This window comes from Miniopterus natalensis, chromosome 18, assembly GCF_054644295.1.
Source record: "Miniopterus natalensis isolate mMinNat1 chromosome 18, mMinNat1.hap1, whole genome shotgun sequence".
In the NCBI taxonomy this organism is placed as follows: domain Eukaryota; kingdom Metazoa; phylum Chordata; class Mammalia; order Chiroptera; family Miniopteridae; genus Miniopterus; species Miniopterus natalensis.
Genome location: NC_142098.1, coordinates 35,601,558 through 35,614,391, shown reverse-complemented (window position 1 = coordinate 35,614,391; position 12,834 = coordinate 35,601,558). Strand labels below are relative to the sequence as shown.

General features: G+C 57.0%; 1 protein-coding gene across 2 annotated transcripts in view; it reads right to left on the bottom strand.

Moving 5' to 3' along the window:
* Window positions 1-11,243, bottom strand: part of GRIK5 (glutamate ionotropic receptor kainate type subunit 5) — a 38,726-nt gene extending 27,483 nt beyond the window's left edge. Inside the window, exons 1-9 of one of the 2 annotated variants that reach the window (XM_087826724.1) lie at window positions 11,161-11,243; window positions 7,664-7,792; window positions 7,209-7,373; window positions 6,305-6,402; window positions 6,042-6,207; window positions 3,713-3,891; window positions 2,180-2,233; window positions 1,923-2,084; window positions 181-333 (exon numbers count right to left, since the gene is read on the bottom strand). In XM_087826724.1, coding sequence (XP_087682850.1) covers window positions 181-333; window positions 1,923-2,084; window positions 2,180-2,233; window positions 3,713-3,891; window positions 6,042-6,207; window positions 6,305-6,402; window positions 7,209-7,373; window positions 7,664-7,742 — 1,056 coding nt within the window. In that variant the 5' untranslated portion in view covers window positions 7,743-7,792; window positions 11,161-11,243. The remainder of the gene's footprint in view (window positions 1-180; window positions 334-1,922; window positions 2,085-2,179; window positions 2,234-3,712; window positions 3,892-6,041; window positions 6,208-6,304; window positions 6,403-7,208; window positions 7,374-7,663; window positions 7,793-11,160) is intronic. The other variant, XM_087826725.1, reaches the window with a different exon arrangement.
* Window positions 11,244-12,834: the final 1,591 nt, after the last annotated feature.

The following is a 12,834-nucleotide window of genomic DNA, read 5'->3' as shown; positions in this document are numbered from 1 at the left end:
GGAAGAAGAAAGCCAGGAGAGAAGGGATGGAGGAGAGAGCGAGGAAGAGGCCCAGAGAAAGCAAGAGGTGGTGGGTGGGGTCGAGGTTGGGGGAAAGGGCAGAGGGGCCACAGGGTGGACACAGTGAGTCCCCCACCTGAGGCAGACTGATCATCTTCAGCCCTCCCGCTCCCGGCTCACCATGCGCAGGTAGTTCATGAGGCTGGTCCCGTGGGGCCAAATGTTGGCTGATGTACAGGCCAGCGGCTTCACCCCGATCTCCTGGCTGCGGTTCAGCTCCCGTACAGCACTCACTACCACATGCACGGCATCGAACATCAGGGCAGCTGACAGCTGGGTGGGGAACAGAGGTAGGGCGGGACAGGGAAAAGGCAGCTTAGCCACGGAAGCTCCAAAGCCCCTTGGTGCTACCCCCCACCCTCAGACAACTCTTTTCTCTGGGAAGGTGAAACCATGCAGGTCAGGAGCGAGGACAAGTTTCTGGTGTCTCTCTCGGGAATGCATGTGCCAGGGGAAGGTGTGGGTGCTGCCCAGGCTTCTGTGGAAGCATCTCTTCTTGAAGGCACGTGGCCATGTGTCTGTTTGGGGAAGGGCACATCTGAGAGGGTTTGCCTGGAGGGCCAGCTGTATCACCCCCACAGGGGGGTATTCATTGGCCTGAGGGTGTGCCTGAGAATCTGCATGTGTGTGTGGTCGATGCAGGCAGTAGACGATGGCCATAGCCCCTCTCTGAGTGTGTCTGGGGGGCATCTATATAGGTGGGGTTGGGCAAATGTACCTGTTTATCCATACACAGGGCAGGGTGTGGTTAGGGGGCAGGAGCACACAATAGTTGTGAGCCCGGGCCTGGGAGGCAGGCAGCTCTGAGCTGGAGGCCCAGCTCTATATCCCTGTAGTGGGCCAAGTCCACTGAACCTCCCCTGTACAGTGGGGATAATAGTCATCTCTGCCTCTGAGCACCAGGGTAGGGATCAAACAAGATAATGCATGTAAAGCATTCAAAACAGTGCCTGGCACACAGCGAGAGCTCAATATTGTGGGTCAGTCATGGAACTGTGACTGACGGCACAGGATGTGTGTGTGTCTGTGACAGTGTCTTAGCTGGGTTCGTGTGCAGGTGTGAATCTTGTGCCATGCAGGTAGGTGAAGGTAGGCACATATGAATGTGCCTCTGCCTGTGTCCATGTGTGATATCCCTGCATGCACATCCGACTGAATGCATCATTCCGTGTCCATGTGAGTTTCTGTGTATACAGGACTGTCTCAGTAACTTGACATGTGACCAGATGTCTGTGAACAAAGACACATAAATATGCATCTTTTGTATGTTTGCATTTTTTCAACATATATTATCGGACACCTAGTCTGAGCTAGGTTGTTTTAGGTGCTGGGATACAATGGTAAACAGAGAGAAACCCCTGCCCTCAGGGAACTTACAATTTATCTGTACCTATATCTAAGCAAAATATAGAGCAGGCCACATTGTGATTAGATAAGCAAACATAGGGGCTATGGAGGGAAATACAACAGGGCAAGGGGCTATATAGTGGGGAGATTCCCATTTTTTAAATAGGGTGGGCAAGGAAGGTCTTACAACTGAGGGGGCATTTGAGCAGTGACTCAGTGATGAGGTAGGGAGTCACCAGTTCTCTGGAGAAGTGCATGTGCAGCAGGGGGGAGAGCAAGTGCAAAGGCCCTGAGGTGTGGGTGTGTTGGGGCAGCAGGGGCACCTGGAGACCAGTGTGACTGCAGTGGCTTGGGAGGTGGAGAGGACAGAGTCAAACTTAGAGTGAGGCCCTGCAGCATGCACTCAGCAAGTGGGAGCACCGGAGGTTCCAAGCACAAACTGGCAGAGATTTGAAGGGGCCTCAGAGTGTCTGCATGCAGAGTGTCTGTGCACAGGGGTGAGGGCGCATGCTCACCGCAGGGCCTGGGTAGGTGCTAGCTTCGCAGTTCTCTCTCCAGGACATGTTGAGGCTACGCACAAACTCAGGATAGAAGGGGTGCGAGGTGTTGAACATGGAGAAGCCCAGGATGTTAGAGGAGTCCTCCACAATCCCATCCAGGTGCAGGATGGGGAAGTCCTAGGACCGAGAAGAGGAGTGAGGCCCGGGGCCAGGCCACTGGTGCAGATGCCATGGGAGGGAATGGGGGCCAGAGGGGCTGCTGGGGTACGCACCATGGTGGTGAGGATGTACTTGTAAAAGGCTGAGGTCATTCCCAGCTCCGAGGCCTGGAGAATACGGGCAGGAAAAGAGGCGACCAGAGGGGCAGACCCACAGGCAGAAATGGGGAGAAGCCAAGAGGGGAAGAGAGATTAGAGACAAATCTGGCGAGAAGGCAACCCGTGGAAAATACAGTAATAAACGCCCCAAGACAGAGAGAGACGTGGAGAAGAAGGCACATGCAGGAAGAGGGAGACCTTGATCCCTCACGTCCAACTGTGCTGACTGGTGGTCCAGGTGGGACACAGGTTTTGTTGGAGGAGAGAATGGTGCCCGGAAATGCCTGCATCCCTCTTTTCGTCACTTAAAAGACTGCCCTCTGGAGACAGGCACAGGGACACCTCAGAAACAGGGCAGGTGGGGAAGAGAACCTAATCTTGATGCCCCTGCTGCCCCAAGCCAGTTGGGGCTGCTGACGTGTAAGGCTCAGCCTGGTCACAGGTCAGATAAACCACCCTGCAACCTTTAAAAGCACTTTGCACCAAAGGCAGCCAATGTACTCTCAAGACTTATGTTTGAGCCCCTTTCTCATAGTCCCTGAGGAGAAGAAAGCTAGAAGACCTCTCTAGGCCAGGAATGACCAAACTCTGTCCCTGCAGTGGTCATGAGAACATTAAGTGGCACCAGCCTGTACTGCTTGAGTGTCAGGAGCTATTATCACGTGGGCTATAGCCCATTCCACAAGACATGCAGTCTCTAGAGGAAAATGATCACTAGCCCCTCGGCTCACATAGCGGGAGCCAGGACCCTAGCCTGGGCCAGCCTGCCACCTGAGCAGAATCTTTTCTACATGCCATCCTGCCCCAGAGCCCTATGGATTCTGCCCACACTTCTTCCTATAAGCTATAATAAGTGATGACACATGGTTTTAATTGTTTCAAAACTGGAAAAAGTAAATACTACAGGTTAGATTATGAGGAAAAATTAAGAGCAGGGAAGCAATAAATGATGAATGAATGTGGGTCACTGGTGGATGGCATGTGGAGGGCCCATGGTGGAAGGTCTGGCACTGGCCCCTCCTGGGTGGCCTTGAGCCAGACCGTTCTCCACAGGAACTCAGCTTCTGCATCCACAAATGATCATCATACCCGCCCACAGCGTGGGTGAGCGCCAAACTAAAGAATACGTGCAAAGCGCCTCAGCACACAGCAGGACACGCACTTAATAAGGACACCAGGGAGCTTCCCCTCGTCCGGGCCAGGCACGATCCCATGCACTTTCCCTACCACTCACTCATTAACCCTCCTAGCAACCCACCAGGGCGACAGCTATTCACAGGGAGGGGAGGTGACAGTCCAGGGTTTGACTAAGGCTGCAACTGGGCAGCAGCTGAGCTGAGAGACAAACTTCATGATTATTGTCTGCATGCAGGAAGCAGGTCTCCATACCCCCATGCAACCACTGAGGCCTGTGGGCACTGTGTGATGTGCTCTGTGCCCCATGTTTCTGCCCCTGAGCCTGTAGGGAAGCAGCGACCGGCGACCCACCTTACGGAGAATGAGGTGGGAGATGGAGGCATTGGCGTCGATGATAATGGTGGACACCTTGTCATCACGGATCTCCTTGAGCAACGGCGTGGGATCCCGGCTGTCGTCCAGCATCCTCACTGACAGCGTCTCCTTGGAGATGAGGAAGCCTCGCACCAGCTCCTCCAATCGCAGCAGGCCTGGAGGTGGGGTCAGTCCGGATTAGAGCCCCTCTGTGTGCCTGACACAGGGCGAACACTCCTTCCTCACCACCATGGGGAAACTGGGGAGAGGACGAGGGTGCACTCAGGAGATGGGGCAGCTGTCTGTCCAGAGTGCAGCTGTCTTTGGGTACTGGACCTGACGCCTGGATCCTCCCAAATTAAAATCCCAACCTATACTTCCTCCCCACTCCAGAGGACTGCCTCCTGCCACCTTTCTGCTCCCACTGATGTGTGTGACAGGCGCCTCACACTTCACACGTGCAAAGCCAAATTCCACTTTTCTCACCAAAACCAGCATGTCTCCCAGGTCAGTGAACAGCTCCAGCCCGCCAGTCTCTCAGGCCCAAACCCTAGGTGGCAGCCTGGCCTCCTCTCTCTCGCGCACCCATGCCAATCCATCTGAGTTCTACCTTCAAAACACATCAGACCCCATGGAACTGCACCTGCCCCCATCCCTGCCCTGGCCCAAGCCAGTGCCATCTTTTGCCTGTTACAACAGCCACACTTGCCCCAGAGAGCCTGCTCCCTACTCGGCAGCCAGAACCATGTAAAGCAGAACTGTCCCTTCTCTGCTCCAAACCCTCTAACAGCTTCTTGTTCACTCAGATCGAAGGCCAAAGCCTGCAAGGCTCCACTCCATCTGCTCGCGCCCCATTATCTCCTGACCTCATCTCCCCTGTCGCTCACTCTTTCAGTCACACAGGTCTCCTCCGTTTCCCACACATAGCCCTGTGGCCTTTGCACTGGCAGTTCCCTCTGCCTGGAACACTTCCCTCCTAGATCCCCGAACAGCTCCCACCCTTATCACCTTCAGATCTTTACTCAAATATCACCCCCCCGATGACCCCCACCCCACCATTCCATCTCTAATTGCCCCCTCATTCCAGTCCACTCTCCACTGCCCTCATCTGTCTGTCCACAGGACCTACTCCTTCTGACTACACAATGTCCTCCTTCATGCTCACTGCTAACTCCTCCCATTAGAGCGTCAGGCTGACAAGTACAGGGGTTCTAGCCTGGCTTGCATGCTGCCAGGTCCCTAATGCCAAGAATAACCCCTGGCACATAGCAGGTGCTCAGTAAACCCACTGTGAAACAGGAACTCTTCCTGCAGGTTACTGAGCACCCCCTCTCTCCAGCTGCGCACCCAAAGGCCCACCAACTTCTCGGACAGCTGCACCTGAGTGTCACAGATACCTCCAACTCAGCGTGTGCCCCTGAACTGTACCCCTCTCCTAAGGCAGAACCTGCTCACAGTTCAAACAGGCAAAAGTCTGCCTCTCCTAAGGCAGAACCTATTCATGACCCTGCCCTCTCTCCTCCCTCACAACTCTTCTCAAATCTGCCATCACCTGGGCCCTAACCAGCACCATCCCCCACCTCTTCCTGGTCTTCCTGCTACCTCTCGTGTCACTCTCCAGTTCACTCCCTGCACCGCAGCCCAAGACTGCTTCCTGCAACACTCATGGGGTCCTGTCCCCCTGTCCCACCCATCATCGTCTTTAGGATAAAACGACTGCAAGGCACTGCACGACTATGCCCCACTTGCACATCCTACCCCATGCTCCACACTCCTGCTGCAAGGAGCATCTTTGAGCCTCCCAAAGGGGCCACACAGCCTGGGTAACAACCCTGTGCTGCCATGCCCTCTGCTCAGAACATGCTCCCACCCTCCTCCCCACCTCCCCACCCTTCAGGTCCCGCTGAAATGTCCCTTTCTCGGGGATGCGGGCTCCGAACCTCCCAGACTTTGTGCTCCGACAGCCCCTGCTCAACTCCTAACAGAGCACATGTCACTCCATCGCAACTGCTCAGTGAATGTGTCCTCCACTGGCCCACAGCCCCCTGAAGTCAGGGACCACGCCTAGACCTAGCAGGGGCCTTGCACCTGGCAGGCGCTTAGCACTATCTGTGGGCTAAATGGTCCCTTTGGGAAGTGGGAGGAGGGGGTCTGTGGAACCAGAGCTCTGGGTTTGCGAAGCAGAAGGAATAATGGATACCAGGAGGGCTGTGCCTGGATCCCCCAGGCATTCTAACCAGGGAGCACCCATGACTGTGTGGGAGACAGATCACTTGGGAAGGGAGTTTGGGGAATAGAAAACAAAACATCCAGTTTCCTCCCTCACACTCGGCCTTGGCACAGATGAGGCTGGCCGAGGGGTAGTTGAAGGACTTGAGGATTCGGGAGACTGCCAGGCTGACGTCCTCGTTACTGGGGTACAGGCTGACGGATGCGAAACGAAGGTACTGAAGGCGAGGCGTCTCCTCGGGACCCACCTTGATGTGGGGGATCTGAACAGAGAAGGAGCCTTTGCTTCTATCCTGCTCCCTCCACTCACCCTCACCTCCCAGGGACCCCCACCCTGCTCCGCTCCACACCCTGCCTCACCTCCTTCTCCCCACAGATATGGCTCACGGTGGAAGCAGACGCAGGGCTGGAGGAGGGCCCCAGGACAGACACGACCCCCTTGGGCAGGATCTGACACACTGCAAGGGGTGGAGAAAGACCAGAGTCAAGGACCCTTTCCCTCCTCTCCATCCCCACTGCCCTGGGAACCACCCCAGCCCAGGGGTGAAATGGAAACTCCTCCACCATGGGGACCCAGAGGCCCAATTCCTGCCACCCTATGGGCTTAAGGAGGGGACACAAGACAGAGAGAGAGACAGGGAGAAATGGCAGCAAAGGGACAGGTCAAACCAGAGAAAAACAAAGGAAGGGATGAAGAGGAAATACCAGGGGCCTCCTTCTGGCTGCAGATCCAGTGCCCAGTTCTCAGCCTGCATCTTCCTCAGCCTGTCTAACCACGCTACAACCTAGGGTGCACCCAACACCACCTGTACCCTGAACCCATGGCCAAGGTCCCCTCTATACTCTACCCCCTAATTGCCATTTTCTGCTGCATTTTCTAGCTCCTCTTTCTTCCACTTTTCTTCCCCGTAAACATGTGGGTCTCGAGCCTGGAAGGTAGAAGCTGTTGCTTTGGTGCCCAGTGCCCATTCTCAAGACAGAACCCTAACTTTTCCTCAGGGAACCCACGTGGTTCCCAGGATTGATTGTCACCCGACCCAAGATCACAGAACCATATTGTCCTGGCCACAGTGATTGGTTTGGAGACTGAGACGGGCTCACATCAGGCCATGGAGAGACTTCCCCATGTCTTCTGCTACCATTATTACTGGATTTGCTAAATTGGTGACAAAGTTCTGAGCTGTTGAGACCATACTGCCACCAGGACACACTGAAGGCCACTAGCCTGCCCAGCCTCAGCCCACACCCCCGTGGCCCTGCTCACTGGTGTCCGTGGTCTCGTACTGGCTGTCCCGCTGAAGCTCAAAGATGTCTACTTCCACCCGGGCCTTGGCTGGGACCTCGATGATCCCGTTGATCTGCTCCCGGGCCAGGGCCAGGGCCAGACGCTCGCCACGGCCACACACCGTCTGGTCGTCCAGGATTGCAGCTGAGGGGACACAGGGGTTGGGGACCAGACTCTGAGATCCTGAGGTGAGAGTGGGGGTGGGGACTGGTGTCTAGACTCCTGGATCTGAGGCTGAAGAGAGTTGGGGGTCTGGACTCCTGGGTCCAGGGAAGAAGTAACCGGGGCTACCGCTCCTCAATGCTGAGGAAAGCTGAGGCCAGAGGCCGTGATCCCTGGGTCCTGAGGAAATGGCCTGCCTGGGTTCCCAAAGAGGAGCCTGAGGCCGACGGGAAGGTCTCTGAGGAGGCAGGGGCAGGGCTGCAGGGCCTCACCCATGCGCAGTGATGAGAGCACCTGGCAGCTGGGGTTGGCAAAGGCAACAATCAGCAGCAGCAGCAGCTCAGCCGGCATCTTCCTCCCCTCCTCATGGGGACGCAGCTGCCGCGGCCCCCACTCGCCACCTGCAGGGATCGACCATGGGGAGATTGCTGATGGGGGGCCTCGGAGCCCCTCTAGAGGACTGCTGGACAGGGTGGTGGCCACAGACCCTGGGACATTGTGAGTGAGCTCTGAAGGGCCCTGCCCACGTTAAAAGCTGACAAGACAGTGCTGAAGGCATTGCTAGGAAGGAAGCTCAGGCTCGGGGAGCACTGCCAGGGAGGAGCTCACAGCACTCAGGCATTGAGTGGGAGAGCCACTGCCAGAGAATATCCACAGCTATCAAACCAGGAGGGAGGCCTGATATGGTACTCAGGTAAGGGGGAATTTCAGGGACCATGCCCACCCCAGTAGGAAACCAAGAAGTGCCCCCCCCCAGTCCCACCCTTGTCTCTGGGCAGGCAGCCGTTACTAGGCAACAGAAACCGGCTGGAGAGGATGCAGTGGTTGCTAAGCAACCCCTCCCAGGCCTCACTTGCCACCTTCCTGACGTCCCTGGTTCCCACAATCCCACAGGGAGAGAGGCCTGGACATCCGGGGTCTGGAGGGTAGAGTATCCGGGAGTTAGGAAACTTGGAGAGAGAGGAAAAGATGGAGAGACACACACATGGAGACACAGAGGTAGACCTAAGGCAGCTAAGGGGCTAAAAAGAGTAAAGAAAGAAAAGGGGGAAAAGAGACAGAAAGAGAAAGAAAGGCTAGGAGGGGGGAAATACGAAAACTCAGGAAAGGCAGAAATACAAGGGACCAGGAAGATGATAAGACGACCAGGAAATGGGCTAGAAATGGAGAGAACAGAGAAGGAGAGTTCCAGGGAGATAAGAAGAGCAAAGCAGAAAGGAGGAGGGAAGAGACAGGAGGCAGGGAGACATGGAGATGGAGAGGGAAAGGCCAGGGCAGGCAGGAGAGGACGTCAAGACACAAGGGAGATAGAATAGAACAGGAAGACAGAGAATGGAAATACACAAACCCACTCAAGATGCCACCAGAGAGAGCCAGAGGGAAAAGTAAGGCAGGGAGTGCACTGCCTGCTAAAGAAGGTGCCAAACTGCGGCCCCACCCTGCTCTGGGGAGCTAAGGATCGGGGGAGACAGTGCATCTTTGCTTCCCACACTTGCTCCCCACCTCCAGCGAGCCAGCGATTCCTGCGGGTGCCCCAGCCTTCTGCAAGGTGACCACTGGGCAGGGATGAGTTGGGCCAGATTTGCAGCTTCCCCTGGACAAGGGCCATGCCCCAAGGGAAGGACATTGGGGCCCATGGGAGGGAGTTACTGTGAGGTCCAAAATACTGGGAGGTAAGCCTTGGGGTCTCCCTGTACTCCACCCAATCCCCAAGGAAGGAGGGCTTGAGCAGACGAGATGGCAGAATGAAACCTGCTGGGGGAGGGCAGGGACACAATACAACACTTTAGACTGTCCCTTCTGGGCAGGAAAACCTAGGGCAGGCAGCAGGAGACTCCATTAGTCCCCGCTCTACCCCCGACTTCCACATGACCTTCAGCAAGTCTGTTTGTCTGTCTCTCTGTGGGGGCTTCTGAGGAAGATAGGCTGGGGGGTAAAAGAGCATGCTGGACAGGCTGTGGGCTGCAGACTGCAATTTGAATAAGGTGAAGGCTTGTCAAGGGTGGAACAGCAAGGAAAACTGGGAGACCCAGAAGAAGAACTTACAGGGGAGGGAAGTGGAGGCTGGGGCAGGAGAGAGGCAGGATCGCCGGGGTCATCCTGAGGCATCAGGGGCTTCTGGGGCAAATCAGGGAGCAGAGACTAGAAGATGAAAGACTGAGGAAGAGACAAGGGCCAAAAGCGCAGGGGCCTAGGGGTGGCCGACACAGGTGGAAGCAGAGAGACAGAGACAGAGTGCAGGGTCAGGGGTGGGGGCAGCAAGATGGACACAGATGCACAGGAAGGCACAGACAGAAAGACAGACAGATCTAAAGGAAGTAACTGGGACTAAATAAGAGAGAGTAACACATAGACATCACCTAGAAGACACCAAAGGAGGCAGACCAGAGGGAGATGAGAGAGAGGAGGAGCAGGGAAATTAGCAGGCCTGTGCCCTAGGGCTCAGGGCTCAGACTTAGGTTGAAACAGCCAACTGAGCAGAAGGGGCTGACTTAGGGGCCCTGCTAGGGAAGGGAGATGGACAAGTGGGCAGGCGAGATACTGCCATGAAAGGTGAGAAGGCAAATGGGTTGGAGAAGGCAAATGGGGTGAGAGGGCAAACGAAATGACAACAGGTACAGGAATTGTGGGAAGGAAAGAAATCACAAAACTGAAAAGAGGGCTCCTTGAAAAGAGAGAAAATATGTATCAGAGCCACACAGCAGATCTACAGAAGAAGGGGTGTGCAGAAGACACAAGATTGAGAGCCGACAGGGACAGAGATAGACTCACAAACTCGTAGAGAGGGGAGAGTCAGGGAGGAAAACTGAGGTGGGAAGACTGAGTGACCTGGAGGGGCACAGGCAGGGACAGGGCAAAGCACCCATATGAGGGGAGCAAGTCCGCATGAAGGTGCATCCACTCAGGGTGCCTGGGGTATGTGGGGGAGGGGAGACAGAAGTGGGAAGAGGATAGGGGGTGGTGAATGGCAAGACCATCAAGGAAAAGACAAGACAAAGTCACAAAGTGGACTATGAAGCGGGGCAGGGGCTAAGGAGTGAGCCATTGAGGGGATGGACGCTGTGTGAACCTGAGGAGAAAAGCAGGAAACTGAGAGATGGAAGCCAGCCTCCAAGCCCAGGTTTAAAGACTGAGGGGGCCAGGTGAACAGAGGCCCAGGCAGAGCACAGAGTAGACAGAAGTGGCAAGAGGGCTATACGTGGCATGGCAGCCTCAGAAGAGACAAGAGACAGGGGAGTTTGGAGAGAGAAAGAGATCAACAGACACACAAAGACATAGTTAGGCTACCGGCAAGGAAGAGAGAAGTTAGACAAGAGTCAGAGATGACCGACAGCCATGTGAAACAGAAAGACATTTCCAGGAGATAGAGACCGGATGGAATGGAGATGGGTCCATGGGAGGTAGAGAGGATGAGGCTCCGAGGAAAGGAGGCAGAAACAGTGAGAGCAGAGCCGGTCACGGAGGACCCAGGCTGGAGGGAGCAGGGGCGGGGACATGCCAGGAGTCCGGAGGAGTGAAACCACAAGTGAGAGCTAGTCAGCCCCTCAGGACCCTAGACGCTGAGGGGCGAGGGCCAGCTGTGTACCCAGAAGGGGTGAGAAAGGGCCAAGGGGAATGGAGGTTGGGGAGATGGCAGGCCCTGGTGGGGGAGGGTATTTGCCATCCCCAGAGCAGGGAAATGTGCCTCCCCCCCTCACCCCGCGGCTGTGAGTACAGTCTTCCAGGACTCGGCCGGCCCCGGCCCAACCCCTGCCCTGCAGACACTTACGGATCCTGGTGGGACGGAGGGCTGGGCTCCCTCGAGGCCCGAGGACCGGCGGCAGAGAGATGCTCTGGCACTGGGTGGTGGTATGGCTGGGGCGGGGGGAGAGGGCAGTCCACAGGGCCCCCTCCCCCGCCTCTGGCAGTGGCCCCCAACTAATCCAAACGGGGGCTCCCCAGGAGCAGGGAGGAAGGACAGGTGGAAGAGGAGAGGGTGGGCCAGGGAGGGGAGGAGGGAGGAAGGAGAAAATGGAGGAAAGAAGGGGAGAGAGGAGAGGGCGAAGGAGCAAATGGAGGGGAAGGAGGGAGGAAAGAAGGAGAGGAAGGTGAAAATGGGAAGGAGGGGGAACCGGCAAAGCCGGGGGAGGGGGAAGCCGGCCCAGGAAAGGGCCCCTGCCCCCTCCCCTAGCCGGGACGCCCAGGGGGGGCCACTGGGGGCGAGGACTGGGTGGAGACAAGGAAGCCAGCCATCAGGAGAAGTGGGGGAGGGGAGGGCTTGGTGGGGGGGAGGGGGCCACCCCTTCCCCCCTCCCCCCAGCCTTGGCCCTGCCCTGGACGAGGCAAGGGTCTGGAGTCCTTAAGCCCTCAGCCCCCACGGGAAAAGCATGCTGGGGGTGGGGAGAGACCGAGGAGTGGAGGGGCTGGGGAGGATGGGGTGCTGGGAGACCCAGGGAGCCAAGACAGGAGTAAGCAAAGGGGAGAGAGGGGAAGGAGGGAGAGGACAGCGGGGTGGGGGGGGGAGAAGCAGGTGGAAGAGAAGGCAGAGGAGGGTGGGGTGTCCCGGGGGTGCCCAGCACAGGGCCTGGGTGGGAGGGCCTGGCCACCGACTCCTGGTCCCCTGCAGGATCAGCCTCTGGCTCTTGGTCCCCAGCTGGGCCTGCCTCCCTGCTGCTGGCCGTCACTGCTGCCCACTGCCGCCACCGCCACTGCCACCTCTCCTCCCCTCTGAGGCTGAGAGGCTGAGGCTGCTGCCGGCTGCCCGCCCGCCAGCCAGCCACCCGCGCTGGGTCCTGGAGCCAGGGGGGGCGGAGAGATGAGGGAAGCTGGGAGGCAGGAGGAGGGCGGGCTGGAGGAAGGGAGGGAGGCAGTCAGAAAGAGAGAAGGGAGGGGAGTCGGAGGAGGGGGAGCTTGTATTGGTCGGGGTTGGGGGCCCCCTCGAGGAGAATGCTGATGAGGAGAAGGCCCTGCATTGGACGAAGGGCCCATCCCCAGGCCACCCCCTCCACCACACCATGCCACCACTCCACCCAGGCAGCCCTTGGGCGAAGGATCATGGAGGTGAGAAGGGGAGACCTGAGGAGGAGGCCATGCTGCTGGGGGGAGAGGGCTTAAAGGGATGAAGGAACATGCAAAGAAACAGAAATACAGCCATCAAGACCCACTGAGTTGGGCCAAGGTCCACAAACCCCACAAGGACAAGGATAGGGAAAAGCCCAGAGAAAAAGGCCCCTGGAGACAAAGAAGCAAACCAGAGTGACAAGCAAAGGACCTCAGAAACAGGGCAGCTGTGGAACCAGAGAGCCCCTGTCAAGATGGAGAGAGGCCTATGGAAACAGAAAGCCCTCCTTGGGAACGGGGAGTGGTCCATGGTGTTAGGAGAAGGCCATGGGCAGGAGAGGCCCACAGAAATGGGAACAAGACAGCACATCACAGAGAAGGGAGGAGGGCCAAGGAGAGTAAG